The 12,006-nt window shown below is 60.6% G+C and overlaps 1 protein-coding gene across 3 annotated transcripts in view; it reads left to right on the top strand.

Moving 5' to 3' along the window:
* Nucleotides 1–9,810, top strand: part of SLC25A22 (solute carrier family 25 member 22) — a 91,314-nt gene extending 81,504 nt beyond the window's left edge. For all 3 annotated transcript variants that reach the window (XM_068166688.1, XM_068166689.1, XM_068166690.1), the window contains exons 7-10: nucleotides 2,708–2,891; nucleotides 3,515–3,669; nucleotides 5,833–5,908; nucleotides 9,223–9,810. In XM_068166688.1, the coding sequence (XP_068022789.1) occupies nucleotides 2,708–2,891; nucleotides 3,515–3,669; nucleotides 5,833–5,908; nucleotides 9,223–9,376 (569 nt within the window). In that variant the 3' untranslated portion in view covers nucleotides 9,377–9,810. The remainder of the gene's footprint in view (nucleotides 1–2,707; nucleotides 2,892–3,514; nucleotides 3,670–5,832; nucleotides 5,909–9,222) is intronic.
* The last annotated feature ends 2,196 nt before the right edge of the window (nucleotides 9,811–12,006 follow it).

Here is a 12,006-nt window from a genome sequence, read left to right as displayed (position 1 = left end):
TGGGTTGGTGAGCAGAGCTGGGTTGTCTCAGGCTGGGTTGATGAGCAGGGCTGGGTTGTCTCAGGCTGGGTTGATGAGCAGGGCTGGGTTGTCTCAGGCTGGGGGTGATGAGCAGAGCTGGGTTATCTCAGGCTGGGGGTGATGAGCAGGGCTGGGTTGTCTCAGGCTGGGTTGATGAGCAGGGCTGGGTTGTCTCAGGCTGGGTTGGTGAGCAGAGCTGGGTTGTCTCAGGCTGGGGTTGGTGAGCAGAGCTGGGTTGTCTCAGGCTGGGGGTGATGAGCAGGGCTGGGTTGTCTCAGGCTGGGTTGATGAGCAGAGCTGGGATGTCTCAGGCTGGGTTGGTGAGCAGGGCTGGGTTGTCTCAGGCTGGGGGTGATGAGCAGAGCTGGGATGTCTCAGGCTGGGTTGGTGAGCAGAGCTGGGTTGTCTCAGGCTGGGGGTGATGAGCAGGGCTGGGTTGTCTCAGGCTGGGGGTGATGAGCAGGGCTGGGTTGTCTCAGGCTGGGTTGATGAGCAGAGCTGGGTTGTCTCAGGCTGGGGTTGGTGAGCAGGGCTGGGATGTCTCAGGCTGGGGTTGGTGAGCAGGGCTGGGTTGTCTCAGGCTGGGTTGGTGAGCAGGGCTGGGTTGTCTCAGGCTGGGGATGATGAGCAGGGCTGGGTTGTCTCAGGTTGGGGTTGATGAGCAGGGCTGGGTTGTCTCAGGCTGGGGGTGATGAGCAGGGCTGGGTTGTCTCAGGCTGGGGTTGATGAGCAGGGCTGGGTTGTCTCATACTGGGGTTGGTGAGCAGGGCTGGGTTGTCTCAGGTTGGGGTTGGTGAGCAGGGCTGGGTTGTCTCAGGCTGGGGTTGGTGAGCAGGGCTGGGTTGTCTCAGGTTGGGGTTGGTGAGCAGGGCTGGGATGTCTCAGGTTGGGGTTGGTGAGCAGGGCTGGGATGTCTCAGGCTGGGGGTGATGAGCAGGGCTGGGTTGTCTCAGGCTGCGGTTGGTGAGCAGGGCTGGGTTGTCTCAGGCTGGGGGTGATGAGCAGGGCTGGGTTGTCTCAGGCTGGGGTTGATGAGCAGAGCTGGGTTGTCTCAGGTTGGGGTTGGTGAGCAGGGCTGGGTTGTCTCAGGCTGGGGGTGATGAGCAGGGCTGGGTTGTCTCAGGCTGGGGTTGATGAGCAGAGCTGGGTTGTCTCAGGTTGGGGTTGGTGAGCAGGGCTGGGTTGTCTCAGGCTGGGGGTGATGAGCAGGGCTGGGTTGTCTCAGGCTGGGGTTGGTGAGCAGAGCTGGGTTGTCTCAGGCTGGGTTGGTGAGCAGGGCTGGGTTGTCTCAGGCTGGGGGTGATGAGCAGGGCTGGGATGTCTCAGGCTGGGGTTGGTGAGCAGGGCTGGGTTGTCTCAGGCTGGGGGTGATGAGCAGGGCTGGGTTGTCTCAGGCTGGGTTGATGAGCAGGGCTGGGATGTCTCAGGCTGGGGGTGATGAGCAGAGCTGGGTTGTCTCAGGCTGGGGGTGATGAGCAGGGCTGGGTTGTCTCAGGCTGGGGTTGGTGAGCAGGGCTGGGTTGTCTCAGGCTGGGGTTGGTGAGCAGGGCTGGGTTGTCTCAGGCTGGGGGTGATGAGCAGAGCTGGGTTGTCTCAGGCTGGGGGTGATGAGCAGGGCTGGGTTGTCTCAGGCTGGGTTGATGAGCAGGGCTGGGTTGTCTCAGGCTGGGTTGGTGAGCAGGGCTGGGTTGTCTCGGGCTGGGTTGTCTCATACTGGGGTTGATGAGCAGGCCTGGGTTGTCTCAGGCTGGGGGTGATGAGCAGGGCTGGGTTGTCTCAGGCTGGGGGTGATGAGCAGGGCTGGGATGTCTCAGGTTGGGGTTGGTGAGCAGGGCTGGGATGTCTCAGGTTGGGGTTGGTGAGCAGGGCTGGGATGTCTCAGGCTGGGGGTGATGAGCAGGGCTGGGTTGTCTCAGGCTGGGGTTGGTGAGCAGGGCTGGGTTGTCTCAGGCTGGGGGTGATGAGCAGGGCTGGGTTGTCTCAGGCTGGGGGTGATGAGCAGGGCTGGGTTGTCTCAGGCTGGGGTTGGTGAGCAGGGCTGGGTTGTCTCAGGTTGGGGTTGGTGAGCAGGGCTGGGTTGTCTCATACTGGGGTTGATGAGCAGGGCTGGGTTGTCTCAGGCTGGGGTTGATGAGCAGGGCTGGGTTGTCTCAGGCTGGGGGTGATGAGCAGGGCTGGGTTGTCTCAGGCTGGGGTTGGTGAGCAGAGCTGGGTTGTCTCAGGCTGGGGTTGGTGAGCAGAGCTGGGTTGTCTCAGGCTGGGGGTGATGAGCAGGGCTGGGTTGTCTCAGGCTGGGGATGATGAGCAGAGCTGGGTTGTCTCAGGCTGGGGGTGATGAGCAGGGCTGGGTTGTCTCAGGCTGGGGGTGATGAGCAGGGCTGGGATGTCTCAGGCTGGGGTTGGTGAGCAGAGCTGGGTTGTCTCAGGCTGGGGGTGATGAGCAGGGCTGGGTTGTCTCAGGCTGGGGATGATGAGCAGAGCTGGGTTGTCTCAGGCTGGGGGTGATGAGCAGGGCTGGGTTGTCTCAGGCTGGGGGTGATGATCAGGCTGGCATCAAAAGCTTGCAGGGGTCCATCTGCTCGTTTTGGTGCCCCTGGACATCTGCCTCCTCCTTCTCCCCTGGCAATGGGGAGCAAGAGGGCTGCTGTTGGACATCATCAGACCAGAGTTCTCTGCTCCTCCCCAGCGGCCCAGAAGAAGCTGATGGCAGCTCAGGCCCAGCTCTCCCCCTCCCCCTCCTCGCCGGGGGCCGCAGCCGCAGCGGAGCCGGTGGCAGAGCGCCGCCCCACGGCCACGCAGATCACCAGGGAGCTGCTGCGCAGCAAGGGCATCGCCGGCCTCTACAAGGGCCTGGGGGCCACGCTGCTGAGGTAGGCTGGGCACAGGGCACTGCTGGCTGCAGCTGGGAGGGCAGCCTGTGGGCTTGGGTGGTTCCCAGGGGCAGGCTCTGCACCTGCCAGCAGGGAAGGTCAGGCAAGCAGGGAGGCTGCTGCCATCGGCCCGGGGGCTCTGCTCCTGCTGCTCTCTGTGGAAGAGGTTTGCTTCCCCCATGCTGCAGGGGAATCCTCCTGGGCTAGCAAAGCCAAGCTGCCAGCCTGAGCCTGCAGGCTGTGAAGCAAGGCTTGGCCCGTGGTGGATGCAAGGGCTGGTGGCTGCTCTGGCACTCAGCCTGGCTTCCAGAGCAGCTCTCCTCTCTCTGTGACAGCGGGGTGAGGGCAGGGGCTGAGCCTCTTGTCAGTCACCACCTCTGAACGGGCTGGGCTGAAAGATCAGGGGGAGACTGTTGAGTGCAGGGCTCCCTGCTCCCCTGTGGGTGCCCCTGGATGTCCTTGGTGCCATCAGTGTTGCCCCTGCTGAGCTTTCAGCTCCTGTCTGCCCCACACCGCAGGCTGGGCTGTGATGCCTGCAGCCCTCCTTCGACGCTCTCTTGTCATCCCGCTCTGACTTCCTTCCTCCTTCTTCTCCTCCCTCCTCCCTTGCCTTCCCACCACAGGGATGTTCCATTCTCCATTGTTTACTTCCCCCTCTTTGCAAACCTGAACAAGCTGGGCCAGAAGGACCCCAACGTCAAGGCTCCCTTCTACGTCTCCTTCCTGTCGGGCTGCGTGGCGGGCAGCACCGCGGCCGTGGCCGTCAACCCCTGCGACGGTGAGTCCGCAGCAGCCTCTGCTGCTGGCCAGGGGACAGCACTTGGAGGCCCAGCAGTGGGCTAGGTGGGCAGGAAGGTGACTGTGCCAGTGGCACAGAAGCACAGAATGGTTGGGGTTGGAAGGGACCTCCAGGGAACATCCAGTCCGACCCCCCTGCCAGAGCAGGGCAGCCAGGGCAGGGCACCCAGGAAACATGGCAGAGGAAAGCACAGCTGACCACCTTGTGTCCCAGTGTGGTGGCATCCCCAGCCAGCAGCCCCCTCATGCTCTTCTCACAGGCAAACCTCTCTGCCCTCAGCACCCTCCTGCTGGGGATGCTCTTGGCCATCACAGAGTCCCTCCTCATGCTCCTCATCCTGCAGGGACTCTGCTGTCCCCAGGCCTCAGGGCCAGGAGCATCTCCATGGGGCACTGCAGTGCCCCTGGAGCAGGGCAGGATGTGAGAGAGGAAGTGTCTGAGCCCACCAGCTGCAGCCTGCAGGCAGCTCCCTGCCTGTGGTGGAGAGCTGAGGGCAGATAGCTGGAGAGCAGCTCTGCTCCAGAGGTCAGCTCAGCCCTGCAGCCCCTGCTGGGCTTAGAACCTGCTGCTTCAGGGTGCAGGCCTCTGCAGCTGGACATCTCACAAGGCTTGGCTCATAGACTCACAGAGTGGGAGGGCTTGGAAGGGACCTCTGAAGGTCATTGAGTCCAAGCCCCTGCCAGAGGAGGGTCACCCAGGGTAGGGCACACAGAACACATCCAGGGGGGGTTGGAAGCTCTCCACACCAGGAGACTCCACAACCTCTCTGGGCAGCCTGCTCCAGGCCTCCAGCAGCCTCACACTCCACCACCTCCCTGGGCAGCACATTCCCATGGCTAACAACTCTCTCTGGGAAGAACTTTCTCCTCACCTCCAGCCTGAACCTCCCCTGGCACAGCCTGAGACTGTGTCCTCTTGTTCTGCTGCTGGGTGCCTGGGAGAAGAGCCCAACCCCCACCTGGCTCCAACCTCCCTGCAGGGAGTTGGAGAGGGCAATGAGGTCTCCCCTGAGCCTCCTCTTCTCCAGGCTAAGCAACCCCAGCTCCCTCAGCCTCTCCTCACAGGGCTGTGCTCCAGACCCCTCCCCAGCTTTCTTGCCCTTCTCTGGACACCTTCAAGTCTCTCAATGTCCTTCTTAAACTGAGGGGCCCAGAACTGAACACAGGACTCAAGGTGTGGCCTGACCAGTGCTGAGCACAGGGCAGGATGAGCTCCCTGCTCCTGCTGGCCACACTGCTCCTGATGCAGGCCAGGATGCCATTGGCCTTCTTGGCCACCTGGGCACACTGCTGGCTCATGTTCAGGCAGCTGTCAATCAGCACCCCCAGGTCCCTCTCTGCCTGGCTGCTCTCAGCCACTCTGCCCCCAGCCTGTAGCTCTGCCTGGGGTTGTTGTGGCCAAAGTGCAGCCCCTGGCACTTGGACTTGTTGAATGCCATCCTGTTGGCCTCTGCCCATCTGTCCAGCCTGGCAAGGTCCCTATGCAGAGCTCTTCAGCCCTCTCACTGACCAACTCCTGCCCCCAGCTTGCTGTCATCTGCACATTTGCTGATGACTGACTCAATCCCCTCATCCAGATCATCAGTGAAGATGTTAAAGAGCACAGGGCCCAGCACTTCTTCCTGGGGCACACCACTGGTGCCTGGCTGCCAGCTGGCTGTGGCACCATTCACCACCACTCTCTGGGCTCAGCCTCCAGCCAGTTCCTAACCCAGCTCAGAGAGCTGCTGTCCCAGCCAGGGGCTGACAGCTTGGCCAGGAGTTTGCTGTGGGGGATGGTGTCAAAGGTCTTGCTGCAGTCCAGGCAGACCACATCCACAGCCTGCCCCACAGCCCCCAGGCAGTCACCTGGGCATGGAAGGAGCTCAGGTTGGTCAGGCAGGACCTGCCCCTTCTAAATCCATGCTGGCTGGGCCTGAGCCCTTGGCCATCCTTCAGGGGTGCAGTCATTGTGAGGTGTCCCTGCCCATGGCAGGGGGTTGGAGCTGGCTGAGCTTTGAGGGTCTCTCCCAACCCAACCCAACCCCTTCTGTGATTGTATGACTCTGGTGTTTCAAAGATGCTGCTCTCAGGGTGGCTCTTGCCTGCTGAGGAGCCTGCAGCCCTGGCAGTGCTCAGCACCAGCTCTCTGCTCTCTCTGCAGTGATCAAAACACGGCTGCAGTCCCTGCAGAGAGGAGTGAACGAGGACACCTACTCGGGGATCCTGGACTGCACCAAGTAAGTTCCTTGTGAAGCAGCAACCACTTCAGGTCCACAGCTCCACAGACTGCACTGGGCTGGGAGAGGGCCTCCAAGGGAATTTCATCCAACCCCCTGCAGGCAGCAGGGACAGCTCCAGCCAGAGCAGGCTGCCCAGGGACACAGCCAGGCTGAGCCTGAATGGCTCCAGGGATGGAGCCTCAACCACCTCCCTGGGCAGCCTGGGACAGAGTCTCCCCAGCCTCCCTGGGCACAACTCCCTCCTGAGCTCCAACCTGACTCTGCCCTGCTCCAGTTCCAAACCCTTGCCCCTTGGCCTATCCCCACAGCCCCTCCTGAACAGTCCCTCCCCAGCCTGCCTGCAGCTCCCCTGCAGATACTGAACTGCAGCTGAGGTCTCCCTGCAGCCTTCTCCTCTCCAGGCTGCACAGCCCCAACCCTCCCAGCCTGTGCCCACAGCAGAGGTTCTGCAGCCTCTGATGATCTTTATGGCCTCCTCTGGAGCCTCTCCAGCAGCTGCAGCTCCTTCTTGTGCAGCAGGTCTGGAGGCAGTGCTGCAGGTGGGCTCTCAGCAGAGCAGAGCAGAGCAGAGGGGCACAATCCCCTCTCCATCTCTGGCCAAACCCTTGCCACTCAGCCTATCCCTACAGCCCCTTCTGAACAGTCCCTCCCCAGCCTGCCTGCAGGTCCCTTGCTGCTGGCCCCTGCTGGTGTTCAGGGTAGCTTCTAGAGCCAACCAGCAGTTTGTAGAACCACTCAACAGTTTCTAGAGCAACTCAACAGCTTCTAGACCCAACCAGCATCTTCTAGACCCAATTATCAGCCTCCAGAGCCAAGCATCAGCTTCTAGAACCACTCCAGCATTTCTAGAGCAGCTCAGCCTCTAGAGCCAACCAGCACTTTCTAGAGTACCTCAACAGCTTCTAGAGCTATCCAGCAGCTTCTAGACCAAACCAGCACCTTGTAGAACCACTCAACAGCTTCTAGAGCCATCCAGCAGCTTCTAGACCAAACCAGCACCTTGTAGAACCACTCAACAGCTTCTAGAGCCATCCAGCAGCTTCTAGACTAAACCAGTGGCTTCTAGAACCACTCAACAGCTTCTAGAGCCATCCAGCAGCTTCTAGACTAAACCAGTGGCTTCTAGAACCACTCAACAGCTTCTAGAGCCACCCAGCAGCTTCTAGACCAAACCAGTGGCTTCTAGAACCACTCAACAGCTTCTAGAGCCATCCAGCAGCTTTGTAGACCAAACCAGTGGCTTCTAGAACCACTCAACAGGTTCTAGATCAACTCAACAGCTTCTAGAGACATTCAGCAGCTTCTAGACCAAACCAGCACATTGTAGAACCACTCAACAGCTTCTAGAGCCACCCAGCAGCTTCTAGACCAAACCAGTGTCTTCTAGAACCACTCAACAGCTTCTAGAGCCATCCAGCAGCTTCTAGACCAAACCAGTGTCTTCTAGAACCACTCAACAGCTTCTAGAGCCATCCAGCAGCTTTGTAGACCAAACCAGTGGCTTCTAGAACCACTCAACAGCTTCTAGAGCCATCCAGCAGCTTCTAGACTAAACCAGTGGCTTCTAGAACCACTCAACAGCTTCTAGAGCCACCCAGCAGCTTCTAGACCAAACCAGTGGCTTCTAGAACCACTCAACAGGTTCTAGATCAACTCAACAGCTTCTAGAGCCACCCAGCAGCTTCTAGAGGCAACCAGCAGCTTCTAGAGGATGCTTTGGTTGTCTCTCCCCAGGCCCTGTTGCTACAGCATTAGGTGGTATGAGCCTCCTGGGCCCACTCTGAGCAGCACCTGCAGGGGCTCTGTCTGAGCTGTCCCCAGCCACGCTCCCCTCTGACCCCAGGCTGTGCTCTGCCTGCCTTAGAGCATGAAGGGAGCCTCAGAACCCCAGCACCTGCTTTCTGCATCACTCCTGTAGCCACTTGCTCCCCAGCTGGCTCTGTCCCATGCCAAGGGTGGAGTTGGTCCCAGCTTGTGAAGAGGGAGACCTCTTGATGCCATCACAGGCTTGTCCTAACTGTAGCTTCAGCCCCAGGCCTCTGCTCCTGGCCAGACTCAGGGATGGGACATGGGCACAGAGTGGCAGCCAGGAGGTTGGAGCTGAGCAGGAGGAGAAAGTTGTTTGGTGTGAGGCTGCTGGAGGCCTGGAGCAGGCTGCCCAGAGAGGTTGTGGAGTCTCCTGGTGTGGAGAGCTTCCAACCCCCCCTGGCTGTGTTCCTGGGTGCCCTGCCCTGGGTGCCCTGCTCTGGCAGGGGGCTGGGACTGGATGTTCTCTGGAGGTCCCTTCCAAGCCCTCCCATTCTGTCATTCTGTGAGCTGCTGTGGAGCACACCCTGTTGAACAGCACTTCCTGGGGGGCCATCACCACTTCCTGGGGGTCCCTCTGCACTTCCTAGGGTTCCAGCAACACTCCCTGGGCTTCCACCAACACTTACTGGGGTTCCATCTACATCTGCTGGGGTTCCATCAACACCCACCAGGGTTCCATCAGCACCTACTGGGGTTCCATCAGCACTTCCTGGGGTTCCATCAAGACTTAGGGGGTTCTATCAACACTTGCTGTAGGTCCATCAGCAGCTGGGGTTCCATCATGACTTCCTGGGGTTCCATCAACACCTACTGGGGTTCCATCAGCACCTACTGGGGTTCCATCAAGACTTAGTGGGGTTCCATCAACAGTTACTGTAGGTCCATCAGCAGCTGGGGTTCCATCAACACCTACTGGGGTCCATCAACACCTACTGGGTTCCATCACCACTTGCTGTAGGTCCATCAGCAGCTGGGGCTCCATCATCACTTCCTGGGGTTCCATCGTGACTTAGTGGGGTTCCATCAGCACCTACTGGGGTTCCATCAGCACTTCCTGGGGTTCCATCATGACTTAGTGGGGTTCCATCAAGACTTAGTAGGGTTCCATCAAGACTTAGGGGATTCCATCAACAGTTGCTGTAGGTCCATCAGCAGCTGGGGTTCCATCAACACCTACTGGGGTTCCATCAGCACTTCCTGGGGTTCCATCATGACTTAGTGGGGTTCCATCAACACCTACTGGGGTTCCATCAGCAGCTACTGGGGTTCCATCAAGACTTAGGGGGTTCTATCAACACTTGCTGTAGGTCCATCGGCAGCTGGGGTTCCATCAGCACTTCCTGGGGTTCCATCAACACCTACTGGGTACCATCACCACTTGCTGTGGGTCCATCAGCAGCTGGGGTTCCATCATGACTTCCTGGGGTTCCATCAGTGTAGGGAGGCCGCCAGGCAGGGCAGGGCCGTGGTGGGCCCTGGTGCAGCTGTGCCTTTGTCCCCAGGAAGATCTGGCAGCGGGAGGGCCCCATGGCCTTCCTGAAGGGAGCCTACTGCCGGGCGCTGGTGATCGCTCCGCTCTTCGGCATCGCGCAGGTCGTCTACTTCCTGGGCATCGCCGAGTTCCTGCTGGACCTGCTGCCCCAGCGGCGGGGCTAGCCCTGGCAGCCTGCCCCTGCCCTCCTGCCCCTGCCCTCCTGCCCCTGCAGCGCTGCTCTCGCCCTGCCCCCGCCCCGGCTGCCTCCTCCCCGCCCCTCAGAGCGGCAGCACCGAAGGGTCCGGCCGGGGGGCCGAGGGGATGCCACCTCCGGAGCAGCAAAGGAGGGGAGGGGGAGAGGCCCTTCCCTGCCTGCCCCTGGAGCCTGCCCTCTCCCCTCCTCCCATGGACAATTCTAATCCTGCATAGCTCTGGGTTGGGGCTTCTCTTGGGCTGGGTTGTGGGGTTTTTTTCCCTTTCCTTCCCTTTCTGGCTGTGTTTGAGTTGTCCTTCTTGAGGACTCTGCTGAGCACATCCTGGGCCTGCAGGGCCAGCACTCCTCCCAGCCTTGGGCAGGGAGAGGGGATGGGAAAGAAAGAACCTGAAGCCTCCTCCACCCCACTCCTCCTCCTCTTCCTTCCTGGAGTTGCAGGTGCCCAAGGGGGAGCTGGAGGGAGCAGCCAGGGCCTCCCTGCTCCTCCTCCCTGCTCCTCCTCCCTGCTGCTGCCTCTGGGCCAAGAGCTCAGAGGAGGTCATCTCAAAGGGAGTCATCTCCTCAAGGGGACATCTCCTCAAGAAGTCATCTCCTCAAGGGGGGGACATCTCCTCAAGGGGGACATCTCCTCAAGGGAGTCATCTCCTCAAAGGGGGACATCTCCTCAAGGGGGACATCTCCTCAAGGGGGACATCTCCTCAAGGAGTCATCTCCCCAAGGGGGACATCTCCTCCGGGGAACATCTCCTCAAGGGGACATATCCTCAAGGGGGGCATCTCCCCAAGGGGGGACATCTCCTCCAGGGGACATCTCAAGGGGGACATCTCCTCCAGGGGGACATCTCCTCAAGGGGGACATCTCCTCAAGGGAGTCATCTCCTCAAGGGGACATCTCCTCAGGGGGACATCTCCTCAAGGGGGACATCTCCTCAAGGGAGTCATCTCCTCAAGGGGACATCTCCTCAGGGGGACATCTCCTCAGGGGGACATCTCCTCAAGGGAGTCATCTCCTCAAGGAGTCATCTCCTCAAGGGGACATCTCCTCAAGGGAGTCATCTCCTCCAGGGGACATCTCCTCAAGGGGACATCTCCTCAGGGGGACATCTCCTCAAGGGGGACATCTCCCCAAGGGGACATCTCCTCAAGGGGGACATCTCCTCAAGGGAGTCATCTCCTCAAGGAGTCATCTCCTCAAGGGGACATCTCCTCAAGGGGGACATCTCCTCAAGGGAGTCATCTCCTCAAGGGAGTCATCTCCTCAAGGGGACATCTCCTCAAGGGCATCATCTCAAGGGGGCATCTTCTCAAAGGGAGGCATCTCAGGGGGAGTCATCTCCTCAGCAGAGGTCATGGAGGCACAGCAAGGCAGGATGCTGGATCCAGCACGGTCCTTGGCCTGGAAACCTTCCCACCCCGCTCCTCCTTTCCCTCTGCCTTGCAAACGAGCTGGGCTGAGGTGAACTGTTTGGCGGCCAGGGGAAGGGCCTGGGGCCGGCTGCTGGCTGCTGCCGGCTTGGCAGCGCAGGGCTGTCCCCTCCCGGCCGGGGTCCCGGGCAGAGCCAGCGGAGCTGCCGGGCTGAGCGCTGCGCTGCCGCTGCAGCAGCGCCGGGGGCACGGCGGGGCCGAGGCTGCCGCTCCGCTGGGCTGCAGGCAGGGGAGGGAGAGAACCTTGGGATCAAAAGGGGGGTTGTTGTGGGGGGGTTGGATTTGCTTTGGTGTCGTTGGGTGTTTTTTTTTTGGGGGGGGGTTGAGGTTGTTTGTTGTTTTTTAATGCAGAGGTTTTGAGGAGGGGGAAAAGCAAACGAGAAGAAACCGCTGAACATTCCTTCAGGCTGCACAGCCCCGGGTGGGGAGGAGGTGGCTGCAGGGTCACCCCAGCTGAGGAGGAGCTTTGATTGACCTTCTGTGTGCTTCCCCAGCCCAGCCTTGCCTCAGGTGCACGAAGGAGGCTCTGGCTCCCTCCCTGTGGTGCACCTGGGGGCACACAAGGTCTGCCTGCCCTGGGGTGTTTGACTTGGACGGGTTGGGAGCCAGCTGGGGGCAGGGAAAGAGGAGGAGGAGGAGGAGGGCTGCCCACACCCCCAGCCAGGAGAACGTGGGTGTGGGGTCGAGCCCTCTGCCTCACAAACCCTCCTCCTGCTGGGGGTCGTTGGGTGGCAGGAGACAAACCCACCCCCCACAGCCTGCTAAGGGAGGCTGCCCCAGCCCCCACCACCAGCAGCAGCAGCAGCAGGAGGTCTCGGAGGACTTCCTCCTTCAGTGCCCTCCTGGGCTCTGTGATTCATCCCAGCTGCCAAGATCTGCAGTGTGAGATCCACCAGCCCGGCCTGACCTTCCCCCCCTCCACCCCCCACTATTTATTCCGTTGGGTGCAGACCCACCCCCACTCTGGTGTTGACATTAAACTGGTTGAGCTCAGATCTTTCATTCCTCCTCCTCCTCACTTCGTCCCCCAGGCCCTGGCTCGGTGTTTGTGTCCCCAGTGTGGCTTTCAGTCAAGCTCAAGCAGAACCTTCCTTGGGCTGCAGCAAAGGTGCTTCTGGGGCAGCCCCCCCGGGGCTGAGGGCTCTCTGCTGAAGGCCTCCTCCCTCGCGGTGTC

The sequence above is a fragment of the Melanerpes formicivorus genome, unplaced genomic scaffold (genome assembly GCF_026170545.1).
Source record: "Melanerpes formicivorus ecotype bairdi unplaced genomic scaffold, bMelFor1.0.p_v2 SCAF_103, whole genome shotgun sequence".
NCBI lineage: Eukaryota > Metazoa > Chordata > Aves > Piciformes > Picidae > Melanerpes > Melanerpes formicivorus.
Note: the sequence above shows the minus strand (reverse complement) of the source record. Positions and strands in the feature narration are given on the sequence as shown.